Source organism: Linepithema humile, chromosome 2 (genome assembly GCF_040581485.1).
Source record: "Linepithema humile isolate Giens D197 chromosome 2, Lhum_UNIL_v1.0, whole genome shotgun sequence".
Taxonomy (NCBI): domain Eukaryota; kingdom Metazoa; phylum Arthropoda; class Insecta; order Hymenoptera; family Formicidae; genus Linepithema; species Linepithema humile.
In genome coordinates this window covers 3,852,729-3,873,666 of record NC_090129.1, presented here as the reverse complement: position 1 = coordinate 3,873,666, position 20,938 = coordinate 3,852,729, and the positions used below count along the sequence as shown (strand labels likewise).

At 30.2% G+C, this 20,938-nt stretch overlaps 2 protein-coding genes across 5 annotated transcripts; both read right to left on the bottom strand.

Moving 5' to 3' along the window:
- Positions 1-1,203: 1,203 nt before the first annotated feature.
- LOC105673935 (piwi-like protein Siwi) lies at positions 1,204-10,278 on the bottom strand. Of its 3 annotated transcripts, none has more exons than XM_012369934.2 (13): positions 9,682-10,278; positions 8,395-8,464; positions 7,457-7,554; positions 7,141-7,182; positions 6,728-6,887; positions 6,268-6,378; positions 5,849-6,057; positions 5,580-5,765; positions 5,327-5,491; positions 3,956-4,235; positions 3,517-3,869; positions 2,991-3,399; positions 1,204-2,842 (listed from the first exon to the last, which is right to left on the bottom strand). In XM_012369934.2, exons 3-13 carry the CDS (start codon positions 7,550-7,552, stop codon positions 2,205-2,207), a joined length of 2,649 nt encoding a protein of 882 aa, XP_012225357.1. In that variant the 5' UTR covers positions 7,553-7,554; positions 8,395-8,464; positions 9,682-10,278; the 3' UTR covers positions 1,204-2,204. The 3 variants fall into 3 exon arrangements, with proteins under 3 accessions (XP_012225357.1, XP_012225358.1, XP_067206501.1); XM_012369935.2 differs by lacking the exon at positions 9,682-10,278 and adding an exon at positions 9,537-9,615; XM_067350400.1 differs by lacking the exons at positions 8,395-8,464; positions 9,682-10,278 and adding an exon at positions 7,655-8,284.
- Positions 10,279-10,904: 626 nt separating this feature from the next.
- Positions 10,905-20,880, bottom strand: LOC105673952 (CDK5 and ABL1 enzyme substrate 2). 2 transcript variants are annotated; one of them, XM_012369959.2, is made up of 10 exons: positions 19,982-20,880; positions 17,992-18,366; positions 17,092-17,215; positions 16,879-17,006; positions 16,374-16,412; positions 15,486-15,571; positions 15,302-15,408; positions 15,105-15,211; positions 14,831-15,035; positions 10,905-14,766 (listed from the first exon to the last, which is right to left on the bottom strand). In XM_012369959.2, the coding sequence occupies exons 1-10, from the start codon at positions 20,422-20,424 to the stop codon at positions 14,626-14,628; spliced, it is 1,755 nt and encodes a 584-aa protein (XP_012225382.1). In that variant the 5' UTR covers positions 20,425-20,880; the 3' UTR covers positions 10,905-14,625. The 2 variants fall into 2 exon arrangements, with proteins under 2 accessions (XP_012225382.1, XP_012225383.1); XM_012369960.2 differs by lacking the exon at positions 16,374-16,412 and having other exon boundaries at positions 19,982-20,878.
- Between the last annotated feature and the right edge of the window lie 58 nt (positions 20,881-20,938).

Genomic DNA, 20,938 nt, shown 5'->3' with positions numbered 1-20,938 from the left:
TTTATGATAGAGAGTCCACTTCAACAAGGTCAATTTTAGGGGAGTTTGATTGTACATTCATATGCATAATGCATAATAACGCTGCGGACGTTGTTGCATAAGTCATGTGCAACAGAAAGATGATTTAACGATAACGTCATCTTGCAATTGTATGGCAATCCAATACGGTGCGCTACTTCGACCATGGAAAAAAAAAAATTACGTATGAATCAATTTATCAAATATTTTCCGAAAATTATCTGGATTATTCCGATTGAAACGCGATGACATTGCATTGAAATACATCACCTTTGCTACTTGGTAACAATAACTTTCAAATTATCAAAAAAAGAAATATTATATTATTATATAAAAACATATATAAACATGTAGTTTGAAAATTTATATTATTGTGATTCCTAATATTTAAGAGATATCAATCCATTCATTGAACATTTTAAGGCATGAATTCCAAATCGAATTGATAATTTTTTTACGCAAATTATGTCGGTAATATAATTTTACTTTATTTTATGCAGTTATCAGAATTTGTAACAGTAATTTTAATTGCATTCAAATTCAAGTAGATTATAAATCATATGCATCATAGGCATCATTACATTAGAGAATATCCGCTATTTTGAAATCGTGTTGAGATTCATGATATTTAATTAATGCAATGTCGTCCTTGATTCGATAATCGGAGGCGAGTTACGTATTTCCGATCAAGGTTTAACAAGTCGATTCATTGAGATAATGCATGCGAATCTATTCTCATGTACACACAAACTCAAGAGTAAAATTTTACAATATATTTAGAGGTGTAAAATTTAATGATAAAATTTTTAAACATCTAATAAAACATCAAAATTGTTATATAATATAACAGATTATATAAAACAATAAAAGCATGTAATAAAAATAAAAAGAATAATTATAATACTTGTAAGTAATAAGAATAAATAGATAAGATCAAAAATATCAACAAAAAAATACATTGTACAAATATTAAAAATGTATCTTTGAAATAATAAAAAATTATCTCAATAGATATTTCGAAATTATTTGAATGATTGGTATTTAGGACACGTAATCTACTTACAAAAGAATGTGAAGTGCTCTATCTATAGGTTTCCTTTCTAAGTTAGCATCCAGGGTATGTTTTCGTAGCTGTTCTTCATTCTAAATAAGGATATTGGAATAAAACGAATAAAGTGCGTAAAATTGAAATGACAACAAAATGACACCAACATTTATTAATTCATATTAATATATAAAGAAAGTTTTTTAATGGTAAATTTGTTTTTAACGGACAAAATTTGTATATACATACAACCAAAAATTGAAAACAATGGTAAATATTATGGCATACTCTTAAATCAGGTAACGGTTTATCCAGTTGGAGACTCGCAAATTCTTCAAGTTCCATAATGTATTTATATGATCTTGCTTATGTGTTGCAATTTTATTTTTTATTTTAACCTTACTAACGTTATTCTTGTTAAGAGAACAAAAGATACATTCATGTTAAACATAATAGAAACGCAACTACATAACTCACACATAAATTTATGAAAAAAAAAATTGTTTTACGTAAATTTGTAAAAATAACAACTTATCTAATATTGTCATTTGTATCGCAATTGCAGAAACTGATAAAATAAAAATTAATATAAGAAATATCTCTCAAAATATAAAATAAAATTGCAACAGATAAATCATTATGAAATAATATTAATATTATCAAAATTGATTCATAAAGATATTTTTAGTAAAAGCATATTAATTATTTGATTACTTCTGCATTGTGTTAATTGTTACTAAAATTAAGTAAATATTGCAAAAAATATCACAAAAAAACATAAGACCAAAAGAAAAGAAACGAAAAAAATGTACCATTCTATATAAAACCAGTCATGCACATTTTCATAGAATGTCATATTGATATACTCTTCAGTTTGAGTAATATCAATATTGATAACTCAATAAAAAATCAAACAATTTTGATTTTTAATTGTATGAAAAATATTGATATGTTTTTTTGAAAGTCTTTCGCAATAAAATGAGTCTTTGGTAGTAAGATAAACAATAAAATATCTTAATAGTATTGATTGTCTGAACAGAAAAATTAAATCAAGAACTTATTAATATCTAAGAAATATAAAGAAATTTAAATTAAACATTTTCACGTTTGTTTTATCCGAGACAAGTATTAAGGAAGTTCTTTACAAAAAGAATAACTGATTTTGTAGCTGTGAACCCGGAGGTCGATGAAGGACCCGTCCCACTAAGGACGAAAACTTTTTCGCATAATGGCAAGGCGCCGGTGCACGCACGGTGCTTGAGCAATTGTAATACATATGAGTTAATTTAAAGGTCACAATTTGCATCACGTCTGGATGCAAGCCGCTATTATCCGAAATAACGTTATACGCGGTAGGCGAAATTGTGCCTTGTCTTACTTGTTGCGACACAAGGAAAAAATCATACTTAAACGGACAAGTCACAACGTCGTCAACAATCGTACCGGTCGGTGGATTACGTCTGTTAAGGAAAAGTCGAGTATTGTTCTTGGATACGACTATAAATGTCATCTTGAAATGCGGCCCGTAGTAGAGCTCCTCGAGCTTCTTTTTCAAGCTTTCTACTTCATATTCATTAACTTGCGATAGCTGACCATCGCTGACACCGTCACGATAAATTAGGAGATACATGGGCAGGGCTTTGTTAAAGACGCGATACGCATGCACTGCCTTTCTCACACCCTCGCAGAGTTGCTCGCCGAGCTCTTCATGATTGTGATATAGCGAAACGTAACTGAAGTATCGCGTCTGCGAGTGATCGACGGTTGCAACCATAGCCACTGTAATCACAAATTAGTCAAATTTATTAGTTTCTAATCAAAATAGACAATGCGAAATTTACGAATATGACGGATACCGCAATGTTCGCTATTAAAATATCGAAATAGGAAATATCATTGTCAGATCTTAATATTTAAAGATACTTACGATACTCTTTGCCCTTAACGTTCGAATCACGACATACGTCGAAGCCGATAGCCATTAGTCCTCTACACGGCATGTCAATTTGCCAAGGAGCTCCGCCTAACTTACAGTTCATCTGTATCGCTATTTTCGTAGCGATAGTCATAGCATTTTTACCGTCCAAGTTCTTTTGTAAAATAATCTGCGACGGGACGGGTCTATCTATGCAGCACTTCTTCTTAATAGCTGCATAACGATCGCTGCGATTATTGCTCACGACGCAGAACACCAAATCCGGAATATTCTTGCTAAGAATGCGCTCAAGACAATCGATATACGTGCCCGCTGAATCTTCGTTCAACGTGCATACTTGTGGATGTTCAATTCGAAATGACAATCCGTTCGACACCCGAAACAATTTATCCAGAAAACCCTAAAAAATAAGATAACGATATTTCATGTGAAGACATCAGGAGGAAAGATGTGCATTTATATCGTCCTAGAGTTATATCATAAATTGTGTTTAAATACTTATAGTCAACTTACTCACCTGTACATTGTATTGAGCTCGGTTATTCACAATTATTACCCAATTTCTTAATTCTTTGCACAGTAATAAAGGTGCCCTTTGCATATCCCTCGTCCAATCGCCTTGTCCAGTATTAATTGCAACATTTCTGCCAAATATGAGCTTTTCGGAAGGCAATATGCGAGCAGGAACTTCGACCAAGGCTCTATCCAATTTCATATGCCAGTCATTCAATTCCTGCATAACTTTGTCTTCTCTACGAAGTCTGTCATTGAACCTCATCAGTTTGTCAATACGAGTTTCGGGTGAGAGTCGAGTATGTGTAGCCAACTCTCTCATAAGATGAAACTGTTCTTTCATTTTCTCAGTTAAACCTGTAAAAGAACATTGCTAATTACAAAAAAGAAGCGTTCGTTGACTAAAAAATTAACAATAAAACTTTTTTCAAATATCTACGTACCTATAGGACGGCATAATTCGGGAATGAGATAAACAAGGTCTCCTTTACCCAAATTTTTTACTTTCGGTTTTGTTCTCGTCACCAGCAATGGCTGTGTAGGATTCGTTATTCTAATTTTATATTTCGTCCAGTAGTATTCCAAATAAGATATTTCCTCTCCAGATTTCATGGGAAATTTCGACGAAGGGCTTACATCAAAATCGACATCCTCAACGCGATACGTATGATTATTATAATCCGTAAGTACTGTCATTCCGATTACAGTATTCGAGAAAGCAAGCTGAAAATGTATGCAATGCTTGTTATTTTTTGAATAAACTTGTGAAATAATGCAATTCTGATTGACATCTACATTCAAACATCAAAACATCGATTTTATTACTTTGTTACATGCAAGTATACATTATGATACTGCTAAATAACAAGAAATAATAGCATAAACAAATCATTCATTTCCAATAATTTTATCTTTTGATACATACTTATTAAGCAATTTTTTATGCAAAACGACTGATTTGCACATAGATAATAATCTAAAGAATAAATCCAACTTTCAACTACAAATGACAGACAAAAGAAAGAACACAATGTCAATTAATTATAAAATGCAAACGTTATACAATTGTAAATGAACAACTAATAAAATTAAAATACAAATTACAGAAACAACCAAATTGATAGATACTGAAGTCTCACATCCATTGATCGAAATATTTGTGATTAGGCATACAAATACAGACTTGTACAAGTACGTAGAGAAAGCTCTTATTTTCATTCATAAAATCTATTAAAGCTTTAAATTATATCACATTTTGTTAAATCTGATTAATTCTCCTAGTCAAACTTTGAAATCAAATCAGATTTCTCATTTGATCCTCTTTGATCTGATGTTATATTCTTGATTTATATCCACCACCCTAAATTTTGCTCGTTTATTATACCTGTACAGAGAATCAGAACAAGTCTCAAGAGAAGAGACAGATACAATCAAGAGCGTCTACGCAATATTTAAATACACGTTAATTATAAGAGAAATACGAAAAACAATTATGACAATTATGACAATTATGATTAAGACAGATATAATGCTAAATGAATAAAATTGAAAGTAGACATAGTATGACATAGTAGAAAGTAGATATAGTAAACACTGAAAAGAATTTCTTGAGACATTTGATAACACACATAAAGATACATATATTTGCATGAATATTTGGCACTTGGCTTTAAAGTCCATATTCTCATATAATTTGATTGTTATCCTTAGAAGGAATTATATATAAGATATAAGAAATTATATATTAATTAGAAAAGCAGATATTAGAAGATATAAAATATAAGAAATTATATATTAATTAATATGTAACTTACCCTAAAATCGTGACTGCCGTAGCTCTCAGTTAATATATGCATTAATGTTTCTTGACGCAATACTTTATGCGATATCTCAACGCACATCATGAAATCGCGCTCATATTGTCTGATGGCCGTAACGTAACCAGGCCATAGTTCCAATTTAAATTGACGTATGCTTACCTATAAAATATGAACAATCATTGTTACAAAAATGGTTATTGAATCATCGATCGTAATAAAAAGTAGAAATGTATAAATTTCTACTTACTTTATTTTTAGCGTCGTAATAATTGCGGCCCACCAGTTGTAACTGCAAATACTCCAGACATTTCCTCATCACTATATTGAAAAATACAATATAGTGCGGGTCTTCCCGCAACACGCTTCCAACGAACCGTATAGTAATTTTAATATGTGCGTTATCAGACTTTCTAGTTGATATCAGTTCCATTTTCTACAATTTTTATTTGCATACATATTTATACAAATGTTTATGTATACAGAAGCAATATGAAAAATATATCGTAGTATACTTACGTCCGGTAATTCCGTGACCGTGTACAAAACGGTACCGTCAAAGATATATGGACCAATTTTTTCTTTATGAAGCTTCAGCAAGCCTTTGCGAACGACTGTACGAGTTTCGTCCGGTTCAAAATCGATTCGAAACATATAAAGATTCCAATCAGGTACTGTGGGTAGCTTAAAGTGATTTGATTGTACTAATATTTGTTTTCCTGACGTTCCTGCAAATTAATAAAAATAATTAAAATCAATATATATCTGCTTTCGTGAGATAAAAGGGTAGTAATTGTAATCCATGAAAGTTCTTTTGGGTATTTGGATCGACAGTTAATCGATATTATAATATTACTGCAATACTACTAAACTTTGAACTTTTCAAACTCCCTGGTTGAAATTTTAGAAAACAGCAATATTTATAGTTTTATACTGACCTTTCTTATTTACTAAAGATTTTGGCCTGCTGACAAAAATAGTTTCTCTTTTTCGACCTTGTGTTGATGCAGTGTCCTCACTTTTCAATTTAGCATCTCCACTTCCATCTTCTACAAATTATTACATAAAAACTTTTTTAAAGATTTTTTTTTTAAATTAAATCTTTTAATTTGAAAATATTTTACTTGTATCTTTCGTATATGCAAATAGAATAAAAAAAATTTCTTTAATCTTTTATTATTATTAAAATTAGTTCAATAATTAAATAATATTTAAAAAGTATACTTTTTTATTTACATAAATATATGATTAAATTTTGTGTAAAAACAAAAAAAAAAAAATTAGTAAACAGCGCATCATAACATATTTATAACTGTAGATTTACTGTTTACAAAATAGCTATCAAGTAAAATAGAGATAAAGAAATGTGATAGAAAAAGATGGAAATAAGAAGTTTACCAGATTTAATATCCATTGATTCGGATTTAACTTCCACTGGTTCAGATTTAACTTCCATTGGCTCAGATTTAATTTCCGTTTGTTCTGAACCATATTGTCTTGAATAAGTAGATGTACTTGCATCAGTATCATACTCACTTTCAGATATCTTAGAGACAGACTGTATAACAGAATAATGTATCATCAATTATGCCCCTTACATAAACCTTTAAATTATTTCATTTATATATATATATATATAAACAGTTAAATATATAAATTCCTGTTAATAGTAAGTAGTGTAAAAATTTTTTAACATGTTTCTTATTCATAGATTATCATTTACATAATTGAGATAATAATGTGCACATCTGAAATAAAGTAATTAAACACTATATTTAAAATTAAAATAACATTATAAATTACATACTAACTTTTAGTTTATCTTTTTTTTTCCCTGATGAATGTCTTCTTTCCTAAAAAAGAGAGAATTGTATATATATTCAATTACAAGATATAAAAGTACAGATTAAAATTAATATTATTCATACATCTAGAGTTTTAACATAAATTATAGATTATCTAAAGCAAACTTTAGTTATAAATGTCTAAATGTTTTTGGAGTAAATAAAAAATATAAAAAAAGACAAATTTTGCAGCTACAATTTACCTTACAATTTAATTTTTCTTTTGTCTTGGATGTTTAAAAAAATGTTCATTTTTTAACATTCTATATTATTTTCAACTTACGTGTTCTGAAGATCTCGAGTAAGGTTTACGATACCCACTAGTAGATGGTTCAGAAGGATCATGGGGATCCCACTTGTCTTTTCCTTGCTTCGACATATCTGAAATTTAATGATTTCGATAGCAGCAGAAAATTATTTCTTCACTGATTCTGTATGTAAATTCATTGAATATAATGTTAACATATGGAATCTATTTCACCTAGCTATAAAATACGAAATATTGTACAAAATATATATATATATATATATATGTATATGTATGTATATGTATGTATATGTATGTATAATGTAGTACAATATTTTGTACGGAAGAAGAAGCACTTTAAGCGGCGTATGGGCACGTGCGATTGCGTTCCGAAGATTACTGCCAGTATTGAAAATCTACAATATACGTTACGTAAACTATAGATTTTTAATGGTAGTAAATTTCGGGACACAGCCCATGTGTATACGGGAAAGTGGGGATAGGCATGTATCTGAACACAATGTTAAGACTCCCTGAGTAGAGAATTAGGTTAAAAGAAGATAAGATAGAATGAATCAGTATGAATCTAAATAAAGTAGAATCCAAATAGAAGATTAATTATTTCTTAAGAATCTCCAATAGAAGATTAATTAATTCTTAAGTCTGGGTGTAAGAAATATAACTCCAAGGGGACAATAAAGAATATCTAATACAATATTTTGAAAACATATCTATTATATATATGTTTACTAGAAAAAAATTGATAAGAGTAAAAATAAAAGTGACACGGTATTTAATAACAATCAAGTGTACATTATGCTAATAAAGAAAATACTGAACTGAACAATTTAACTAAACAATGTTGATATGAATTTACGTTGACATAAATTCAAGCTAATATTAAGTCACACTCAGCAAAAACAAATACAGCTGTGTCAGCTTGTGTGATAATTATATTTAATTTTTATGCTTACCAAAAGCTTATAATGCAGAATACTTTTAGTCTTCAGCAGCTTCACATCTACTACTCTTCTACTTCTTATTCTGGAATTTTAAAAAATTATGTATGTATAACATATCAATATGTATGTGTAATAGCTTATTGTTTCTTACATAATATTATTCTTTATTTATAGTAAAAATTTGTGTTTGTGATTGTTCTCTTATACAGAACAGAATATAAATATTGATTATTGAATTCTGCACAAGCTATGTTAATCTATTATATTTAGTGATAACATTTTGCATTTGCTTCAACAAGTATGTATACTAAAATACAGAGAATAACATACTTTTATGTAACAATGATACATAAATGTTTCAAATTTAAAAAAAATAATGCACTGAATACTTGTATGAATGCTTTGTATTTCTGATTTAGACATTTTTCATGGCTATCTCATTCAGTATTCAGTAATATATAGTGTTAATATCTTTATTTATCATATTAAATAAATGTTGCAATGTATATAACCCAAAAATATCTAAATCTATTAATCATCAATAATATTCTGTGTATAATCAACAGATTTCATACACAGATGAATATCTAAAAAATTATAATTAATAATCTTACATCCAGGTATAAAGATATTCAATAAAAGCTTAATTTTAATTCAATTTTTAATATTTACATTCCAGAAGAGTGAGAATAGAAAATAAGACTAGCTTAAATATAGTTTAGAGATATTGTATCCTAAAAGGTATCCTGTATATGCACTTTTATTGCACACATCCACACACACACACGCGCGCACACAGCGCAGCACACACACAAAGAAATTCTACATATCCATATATGAAATCTGTGATTATACACAAGGTATTGATGGTTAATACTTAAATTTAGATATTTTTGGTTATATACATTGCAATATTTATAATATAATAATGAAATAAGTAAATAAAGTAACGATTTACTTTAAAATGAAATAACCTTATAAAAGGAAAAACCGATTAATCAATATTTACAATACATTATTAAATAAACATTTATAGGAGTTAATGCTTTTCTGATTTGGATAACAATAAAGTTTTTGCACATTGTTGCCTAGCAACTTTTTAACCAACGCCAACACTAAATGATGAAAATTACACTCGTAGGTGTCATACCTACCTTTTCAGCTAATGTAACAAAGCAACGCCGAATCTCGGCATTTTAGAAATAAATGTCTTAACCTTGATTCATAAAGCATGCAACTGATTATAAAAGAAAAAAACAAGACACTTCCAATATCTATCAAAGGAATTATTTGTATTACCTTATTTCTTGGACGAAACCGAAAACTGTTTTCTCTCAAAAAATTTGAACAACTATAAACGAGAGACATGCATATTTCATCGTCCAGGCAGCATCCAGGACCTCAGCTGGTCAATCATGTGAGCACTTGACTCAACCAATCACAGACTGTCAATGATGACAGGAAGAAGACGTGATTGGGCTATTCAAACATAAAGAAAGTGAAGCGTAGCACGTAACAAATATTATTGCTGCAATTTTACAAGTAATATTGAGTGTGACATTACTCTCGTTTAACAGACAATAATTGTTACATAGCGAGAAATAGCGAGGTGCGTGAGAAAAGAAAGTCTTGTGTTAGAACTAACTGAAACATATGAATAAATACTGATGGATATGCAAGAATTTGCATGCTATTGCACATGCGTAAGAAAATTGTGTGTGGCGTGTTGAGCGTGTTGAGCGTTGCTAGGAGCTTGAATATATAAGGTGTCCTAAATCAAAAAGTATTTTGAAAAGTATTCTTCGACCGATCTTGAATTAATTTTCCTACAATAGAAGTATCGAAGGAAATCATAATTTTCTACAACTTTCCAATTCTCGATGTTACATGGACCTTGATTAATTACACTTTTACAATTTTACATATAAGGTAACCAAAGTTAAAAATTTACCAAAAAATTCGGTTTTGTTACACATTTGTTTTATTTAAGCGTAGTTTATGAGAAATTCGAATATTTTTTTTTTCAAGTTTCGTAAAAATCTATTTCAAAAATTAATCTGCTGAGTGAATGCTGAATTGAGTGTTGATACCGAAAGAATAGGACATCCGGTATAAAGAAACATCGATTAAAAGTAAAAGATGATTATGAAAAGAAAAAATCGAGTTATCAGATGTACAAACACACAAATGCATATGCTAATATAAATGTGCATCAGATATTTTACAGATACGTAATCTTTTTCCTTTTTGTATATGCATTATGCAAGCTTAAAGACTATAACTTGGACTATATACTTTAAAAGACTGTTACTATCTTGTTATTATTCTAAAGAGACAAAATTTCAGGGATATCAATTATAATTAATATTAACATTTTTCTTATAACAATTTGCGATATCAATTATTCAGATTATTGTTTCACATTCATAATTATTATATATGTTCATATTTACAAATAATGTTTCTGATATTGGTTTGTATAAATTATTTTCACTAAAGATGGTGATATGAAAAATCAGTAATCTCATAATGTACACACGTATATTTCAAACATCATCAGTACAATGTTGATACAGAGTATCATGAATTATAAATCAGAAAAGAAATATTGGTAAATCAGTTCTCTTCCTTGCAAAGAACATGCTATCCAGAGTAAGTGTACATTATTACAGAATATATTCTGTTTGTAATTGACACACCGCTATGTACTAGAACATACAATTTGTTATTACTGTTAGATTTATTTCAGACATGCTATGCAAAATGGATCGTTATATGTATCGTCTATCCACGTATTGCGCATTTTCTTTTGAGCATTTTGATAAAACTATACTAGAAACGTTTGTTTCCATATCAGTGCAATTTCTTAATTTGAACACAAGGCAGAAAAATAATACACAAAAAAAACCTAAATAAACTATAACCTAGTACAGAGTATATGAAAACGAGTACGGAATAAAATAAATTACCAATGTTAGTTAACATAAGACTCTGACAAGAGACTTCGTATAGCAGCATTGTGAATTATAAGAATTTATTCTTATATTACAAGATATAAGAATAGCATTTATTAAAATTTCTTTTAAATAAAAAGATGGAATTCATTAAATTATTGAGAATTATAGTTAAAAAGAGATTCGTTCAAGTATTGAGAGAAAATGCGCAATGAAATATTCTATATATGTGTATGCATGGCAATAACAAATATAAGGATGAGTCGCTTAAAGATAGTTTTTAAAAATGCGAATAATATCGCTCCAACATCTAAGAGATGAAAGATTATTACGACATCAGATGATAGAAATTTGCATATGAAAATGTAGAATTTCTATGTGTAAAAATTCCTAGGAGATACTTTTCCTGATAACAAGTACGCTGCTAAAGATTTACTGGGCTATTGAAGTATTACATACTATTTTATGATATTGGATAATAGTAGTATATCGCATATTGTAGAAGTTTACGTAAAAACTAATTAACTTTACTGACTACTCTTATATCTCCAAACGCAATGGTCTATATTTACATCATAGGTTTAGCATCGAATATGGCTAAATGATTCTCAATTCGTGATGATACTGTTCTCATAAATAAAATTTGGAATCAGATGACCATATTCAATTCTAAACGGAATATAGACCCCAAATATCCTCTATACATATTTTGCTTTTCGCAGTCAAACCGATAATTCATGTATTCTTATGTATTCAAGTTCTTATTCTATATAAGCGCATTTTAATTACAAAGATTTTGACTGGTGTTACAAGAATGCTAAAGATCTATTTTGTTTCTTTTCAGTTTTAGAACTGACTGTACAACCGATGTACACATATTCCCTATACCATGTATCTACAAAAAATATGTATATATCTTGCTTTTTTGCACGCCTTCTTAACGAATTAAAAACCAATATCTTGTTTTCTAAAAAAATTTTACAATTTGCAAAAAGAAATAATACGCATAGAATTGATGATGCGACACAAAATGCTATAACACATTTGTATATAATTTCTTAAATAGTTATCCGTGAAACTAAAATGCAATAATCTATAGGAGTAAAACATGCGATGAATTGACGCCTCGTTTATATAATGTCAATTCTGTATGGATAAATATTGAGCACAGAACACATCTCGTTTAATAATGTTGTAAAGTAACGTTGTGTAATAGATACGTGTGATTAAATCTCATTGTGTATGTGTGAAAGGGAAATTGCATATATGTAGCAGAGGTTTTCGTACGGTATAAAGTATAAATTAAAACTCTATATGTATGGATGAAGCACACCTAACTTGGTCGGTTCTTAAGTAAAACGTCGCGTTCCTTAATTGAAGGTACATCAGAAAGACACACATTTCACATATATGTTTCTAATATCTTTCTAAAAATAAGGGATACATCTATATGCGTTCAACTTGTAAAATATCTGTAATATATTAGCGATCTCTAAAAAAAAAAAAAAAAAAAAAGAACATGGCTGAGTTTAAAGTACAATAAAGAGACAAAATATATAGAATATATATAATATAGGATATATCGCTTTTTTTTTATAATGCTACAAGAGGTTACATTTATCACACTCATTTAACTTTCGCGATATTTACAACGTTGATTAGGATGAATCAATTAAAACGAATCGATTAAAACGAAAAGAGTCACAAAATTAACCCGCGCGCGCGCGCGAATAAAATGCTATAAAATATATACCCAATAATAAAAAAATAAAACAATTACTTCTATATTACAAAACAAGATTTCAAAACAAAACGTAATCATATTCTAACAACACTTATGATACAATCTTGATTATTTCTGCAGATATTACAGAACGTTGGAAGCATACGTTGACAATGCAAATTTAAACGTTTGTAGAACGTCTTGAATGTATAAAATATATGCATCTTTTTTTATAATATTAAAGCAAACCATAAAAGAGATAGAATTTAACAGGCTAATAAAAAAATCGAATATCTGTATGATGTCTGTGCATATATAACTTTTAATAAATATTTATATAGAATTTTTATACTTTTTTCGTACGTGCCATTATGCAATACCGCTATTATAAATGAATAACATCCTACTGTAGCATAAGTATGGTATCAGAAATATTTTGAAAAATTAAGTAACTGTGTGTGATATTCATATTTTTAGCTTTATCAGTTGCTGCCATGTAAGTACGTTTATTTTAAGCTTTAACTATCACGTTAACATTTGTAAGAAATGCTCTCTTAAGCTATTTTCATATTTTATCGCATGTATATTTGGTATTCACGTTCAATTCTATATTTCCAGTATACTACTTCTAAGAAACACCAAATTTGTTTCTGTTAATTCTTTTACACATAGCAATATTTTGCATTCAAGCATATTTGAAAACAATTTTTTTTACAGAAAAGAATCTTTATACAGAACAGTGTCTGTGCAGACAAAATGGCAGTGGTTTTATGAAATGTGTAACAATAATTATATAGAATAAAGTACTTAAACGCAAGTCACTCAAATAACTTTTAAGTTGAAATATAAAACAAAATATTTTAGATAAAAGTCAAATGCATCACTGCCCATAGCACAATAATTTTGTTTTTAAATATAAAAATGTTATTTAAATAAAATTTTTTAAGTGCATTAACCTATATTTTTACATTCTGACAAACAGTAAGCGTATAAGATCAAATGTATTTTTTTTTTTCTAGAAAGGATTTTATATCACAAAACCACTGGCATAATATCTTTCACCAGGCAATTAATGAGTTAAAATATTTCACAAATTTCTCCCTCTCCTACATCCATATTTATACATTATCAACAAATATTTAAATAATATAGTAGTTGAACGTGATTTCTTTACATTGTCTATTTTCCCATATTTAAGTACCCGAAATAGGCAGTTAAAATTGTTCAAGTAATAATCAAACAATATTCACAGCATGCAGCATAATTACTACATTGGTAACTCGCAGAACAAAAACTATTACAATTAAAAAAAAAACACGTAATTATGAATTTGAATCGGTTTCTTCAGTGATTTTTCGCCATTGTACTACGTTGACATATAGTAGAACTATGCCGAAATAATGAAAAGAAACGACATATGTACAATATAATGCTCTGAAGCTTTGTCAATATACAACTTCCAAACATTAAGATTATACATTACAGATATGCTCGATCGCATCGAGATTTTTCTCATGAAGAGGCTTTCAAACACAGACTGCGCGATAAGAACGATACGAAAGGATGTCAAGATTCATAAATCAATCGCTGATAATGAGGAAATATTTCCCACGTTGGCAAATGCAAACCAAATTCTAAAGCCACCAGCACGGCAAATTCAGATGTAATTAAGTCCCTACGATTTAAGCGGAATACACCCTCGATTCTCTGCAAACAGTACAGGTAATTATTATATAAAAAGAAATTGTTATGTAATACGATGTAAAAGTACCTCAATAAGCGATTTGAGGATATCACCCTTTACGTCATTCAGTTTTGCCGCGAGGAGTAAGCATGCACCAGCACATAACTTCCGTGTTTGCTTGGTCACAATGTTTCGCAGAATAAGTTTCTCGAAGTATACATACGCCATCGCAACAGTGAGTAAGTCAATGCCGTATTCTAACTTGGCTATTTTCCTCATCTCCCGTTTCAAGCTGAAACAAGAATTTGTGAAAGTTAATAGCAGAGTTCAAGGATATGATTTACATATAAACTGTACCTACCTGCGTAATTTACTGAGAGTGAGTTGAATGTGCGGAAACTTCTCCTTGAATTTATCATTCAACTCTTTCTTTAGATCGGAAGGTCTTACGTAATCAATAACAGACGCCTAATATGAAACATTGATTAATCATCATATTAATGAGAAGTGCATGAAAGGATTATAAATTTAAAGTGATTCAAATTAAGATATATATACCATGTATGACGTAAATGTTAGCAGAGTTCTATGCTTCCCAGCAATAAGTTCTGGGTCATCAAGTAAATTTGGATTATATTGTGTAGATTGTTCATCACATTCATAAACTGTAATAATATGCAATAATAATTACACAGTATCATGCAATAATTTGATTAAAAAATTAAGAATATTATTATTGTACCTTTGGAATCAGCACTGAAAGACAATGGTGGAGACTCGGAAGTTATGTAATGAGTGCGACTTGTAGCTGTATCATAAGAAAGACACCTAAAGCAAAGAAATTAAGTTACTATAAAATGCATTGTACAATTTTGTAAAAAAATATATATATATATTTAAACATATATATTTAAACATACATACGATGGATACATATATTTAAACGTGCTATATTTCTAAAACACTTATAAAAAAAAGCAAGCATCTCTTTTTCAATATTCGACAACAAAGATGTGAAACTATTCTGCAGTATGTATAAATTTATTTCTGTAAATGATGTGAAGAACGTGTATACACAGTTTCAATATGATGTACATATACAGATTATGCTGAAGGTGATCAGGTGTACATGTGAATGATAAGTATTTTCAATACTACTTGTTCACTGTTATGTATATTGCATGTATAGTGTTTATGTAATTTTTTAGAATATTTAATATTAAAAAGGTTTTATATATATTATACAACGAAGATTATTAAATCCCTCATTGAATAAAATTATTCAATTATTATCAATCTATTAAGGACTAAAATTTATTATCTAAAAATATTATTTGTTAGACACATTAGCAAGGAGCTAAGTGCTCGTCATCTCTATTACCTTTTATTTATATATAAATATGAAGAGCAAAATGCAATATCATCATTATTGAAAAACATTTTAAAATGACTGTGAATGACTTGTGATATTTGACCTTTACAACACATCTTTTGCAGAATTCTGAGAAAATATTGCAGAAATGGTGAAAGACAGATTTAAAGATTCTCATATCTGCTGTATGTCTTGTGTTTAAGTCTATCTAACACTTCTCTATATCTCATTACACATATATTGTACAGTGATTTTTACCATTTTTTGTGATCCACATTCCAAGTAATTGTTTTTGTCCTGCAAAAAGATGGTTGATATGCTTTGTTACAAAACAAATATATGATATATGAATCCGTGTGTACGCATTATGATTATTGCCTATAGTACAGAAAGAGATTAGAAAGCTGTTTACGTAGTATTACATGAACTATGAATGATTTTTGAGATGAGAGAAATACAAATTCTTTGATAAATCATGAATTTTATCGTAATTAACCAATGTGTTTGGCATATTATTAATGAACGTTTGATGAAATAATTACAGATGTACGTATTTGTCAGATATAATACATGAGCTGTACACTTCTATACACTGAACAAATGTTAGAGGCAATGACTTGTGACGTCACTAATGATTTTCACACATTATTTCATTTAAAATTTCATTACACAGACAAATACAATTTGGTTATATAGATTGTGTCAAATTAAAGACAAGGAGAAAAGAAAGCTACTACTGCTAAAAATATCTGTTATTATGTACCTTTGTACCACGTGGTGTTTATTAGGTATGAAATGCGTAAATTCCATAGCTTCATTTTCATTTAGATTCAATTTTTTATCTCTTTGGAATTGTCTAGATGGTACAAGTAGTTGCCCATAAGATATTTCCTACAAAATCAACAATCGAGAGTTATCGCTATCAAAACACTATTAAATTTCCTGTTTTAACGCTAAAGTTAGATGAATATGTCACCTGGCCATCTTTAGCGTGCTCTATACCAAGCAATCCAAACGGATCGATGTTGTCATTAATCGCTGACAACGGTCTCTGAGATGATACATTTTTCCTTCGACTTGTATCTTTACGTAACTCGGACCTGTGAATAGCGTTAGGACACAAATGTGAATTTCATTAAATTTCATATTATCAGCAAGTTACTGAAAATAGTATTGAATAAATTGATGATATTTTGATATATCATCAATTTTATCTTATATCGTTAATTTTATCTTCGTAAGACTCGAAAGTTTTTCGTCCACGTGTTTACGTCTCCAAATGGATAAAATTTTGCTGACCTCACTAACCGAATACATATTGGAGAGAAACACTTGATATTTTGTTTGTGTATATAAATATGATTCCTGTTTGCTGTCAAAAACAGTAAACATGTTTTATATTTCTTTACGTCAGCGACAAAACTTTTCTAGCGCCCTACATACGTGATCTACACATTACTTATAAGAATACTTACATAATGTGTAAAAAGTACGTATATTTATATAAATTATAAATTATCACACATGTGCTGGAAACAAAATACTTGACAAACCTATCAAAGTACTAAAAAATTTTAATTAAAAATAACAAAAGATATTAACGGTCTGCAAATTGAGATTCAATCAAGTAGACATTTAAGATCCAATCAAATTGGACAATTGAGACATTTTGAATTAAAGAATACGTGGATATTAAGTCCTTAAAATAGCTTCTGTCAGATTTTTTCTGAATACAAATTTATTTGAGAAATAATTTTAAAAGTATTTACTAAAAATTCAATATTTTAACATCCTGTTAGAATTATTTTTTTAAACAAAGATATCGACTTATATATAGTTTTATAAAAATTTATATTAGAAAGAATGTGAGTCTCACCAACTGGAACGTTGTCCTTTATTATATGGAATAGCAGAGAAAACTACAAATGGCACATGTTGGTTTGATACCAAAACCAGTCTATCATCCCCGAACTTGTAACCGTTCACAGGTCGTTGCATCAAACGCAATTCCTTCGTAACCTCCGGTATTATGCTACTATTTGCAGAAGCAGTTTGCACACTGTTCACTGCCTTCGTCTTTGGTTTAGATTGTGCTTTCGAATGTACGGAGCCGATGCTTTCGTTGCTACTATTGTACTGATGCTTAATGTCTTCCGAAAGCGTAGATGTCTGATGACTTATTCGCTTCTTATATTGAAGAGAACCCACGCGTCTTTCTGGTAAGGAATAGTCGCTTCCGGTAGTTCCCGTTCTGAAAGCAATATTTTATGTATTCAACTCAATATATTATCACAAAGTATAAATAAACAATATATGCGCTATCTCAAAGAAAGATAAAGTTTTTATGTGTGTGTGAAATACTATTATTTCTGATTTATTTTTTCATTAAAAATTAAAATTAATTTCTTATTAACAAAGATCAATTTAAACGTGTTTTTTTTCCTCAGTTTTTAATCTTAAGTATTTTGATAATTAACTCATAAATTGACGTTCTGTGATATTAGATTTAACTTTACACAAAAATAAAGTTTTATTACTTGTGCCTTTTTAAAATTTAAAGCATAAGATATATACTTTAATTCCTTATTATACAAAATCTATATTGTTTAGAAAATACATTTTTAAATGGGTCAATGAAGAAATTATGGACTTTATATATCCCATACATGTAATATATCCTAGATATGCGTGCAATGGATGGAATGCAATCAAGTTTCTTGATGTTTTTTTCTTTGTGATATTGTAGACGCTTTTGATAATGTTATCTGAATCCGTGTCATTCAATCCTATCTGTACCAAGAAAGTCTTTGAGATAGAGTGTTATAATGCAAAGATTTGTGCATGTATTAATTATTTACATTTTGTTATCGAATGGGTAAGTTAAAATATTTAAAATATAAAACATAGCAGCTATTGTTGTGTGTGATTATAGTCATTTAACTTTATTAGAGTTTAGATCTTCAACTCAAGCTCATTTGGAAATTCTGATGCAAATTCTTAAAGTAATATATATAAATGTGTATATTATTTTGTAACATTTAATAAATCACGTTACGACAAGCCGTCATAATCTATTTGCACATAAAAGGTAAAGTCTCAAAAGATAAGATAAGGTCTATTATTAATCTATCTCTGATAAGTGGTATCTTATTTGCAAAAATGATAATTTTGTATTCAGACGTTGTTTACGATAAATAGGTTGTTTGCCAATTAACAAAGTCATTCAGATTTATACATTTGACACAAATTAATGTTACTTTCGATGCAAACCATTACCTTTCTTCGTATCACAGACATTGCGAGATTATGATAGATTATATTATTTTTAACTGTATTTGCTACTGCAATGAGACTCATGTGATAATAAGTAACTGCAACTGAGACATTTCTTGTGATAGTGACTGACGTGGCGGCATATATAAACATTTGATTTTAGATAATTAATATTGACCAATATATGGGAAAAGGACAGAGAGGCAAAGAACTTTAATGAATGTTGATCTTTGCTGTTACAAAGTTTGTTTATTCTTACAGATGCCTCAGCACACAGATAGAAGCTTCTTGTGCGGCATATATTTTGCCTTTGTATCTTTGTATATAATCATAGAAAGAAGTATCTTCATTTGAATACTGAAGGATATGGCTTATTAGATACTGAATATACACGGAGAAAATTTTATATCAAAAGTTACTATTATAGAGCAGCAGTTGTGAATCATAAGAGGAATTATAAGTTTATATCGCCATTATGTGAAAAACATAGTAAAAAGTTTTATAATTCCTTCACAGTTCTTGGCTACTGCTGTACATAGTAATTTTTGATATAAAATTTTCTCCATGTAGGATTGAGATAAATAAATGTTTACCGTTCTCTAAAGGAACTATGCATGCCGCAAGACAGTTGCAGATGATTTCTCTCCTGCTCCAGAAACATGGTAACCGTCGCTTTGGCAGGAGTGAGCAATCCATCTGAATCAGAACTTAGCGAGTTGTGGTCAATGCCTTTGTGCACCAGCGATTGAAAGTTGACTTGCTCTATTATTTCATTTTGCAAGAAATCGTGGGCCTCTTCCAGACCGGCGTCTAAAACCTCTTCCATGGAGACTTCAAAGTCAGTGCTCTGACACACGTCGAGCGCTGTCTGCTGATCTGACTGGCCATCGCTAAGCGTACGCATGTGAGTCGGTTCATTTCGTGACAAGACGGCTAACCTGGTGTCCCGGTGACTGCCGTCGAGAGAGATGTTGGACAGGAATGTGAGGGCGGCCAATCTTCTGCGTGAGTTGTTTTTCTTTAAGGCCGCTGCCATTCCACGATATATCGTGTCGGGACACCGGTACCGAATACAAAGACAAGTAAGGATAATGTGCGCCCGATGACGACGGCGCCGGCGACGACGACGACGACGGGAACGACGACGACGACGATGGCGACGGCGACGACGGCGGTAACGACGACGACGACGACCGCGGTGACGGTGACGACGACGACCGCGGTGGCGGCGGCGACGACGACGACCGCGGTGGCGGCGACGACGACAACCGCGACGGTAAGTTTACCGAACAAGGACGACTACTAGGATCACAACGCATTGTCACTGCTGATACACTTAGTTCTAACATCATCAGTCACGATCGAAGCCGTGCACCATACAAACAAATGCAAATTAGTGTCGCTGATCATCATGCCGTTCCTCTGACGAGCCGCTTCACGAACACGCGTTACTTATCGTATGACTTTACCCACTATGCGCTACTACGCAACACTCGTTCTCCCGTCAACGAACGGACAGTGCCTAAATCAAATGTAGATGGCAAAGTAGG

Coding starts and splice junctions, on each gene's coding strand:
- LOC105673935 (XM_012369934.2), bottom strand. CDS start 7,552: ATGTCGAAGCAAGGAAAAGACAAGTGGGATCCCCATGATCCTTCTGAA. Junction 4,236..5,326: donor ACGGCAGTCACGATTTTAGG/GTAAGTTACATA, acceptor ATACATTTTCAG/CTTGCTTTCTCGAATACTGT. Junction 3,870..3,955: donor CGAATTATGCCGTCCTATAG/GTACGTAGATAT, acceptor GTTCTTTTACAG/GTTTAACTGAGAAAATGAAA.
- LOC105673952 (XM_012369959.2), bottom strand. CDS start 20,424: ATGGCAGCGGCCTTAAAGAAAAACAACTCACGCAGAAGATTGGCCGCC. Junction 15,409..15,485: donor TTTCAGTGCTGATTCCAAAG/GTACAATAATAA, acceptor ATATTATTACAG/TTTATGAATGTGATGAACAA. Junction 15,212..15,301: donor TAACATTTACGTCATACATG/GTATATATATCT, acceptor GTTTCATATTAG/GCGTCTGTTATTGATTACGT.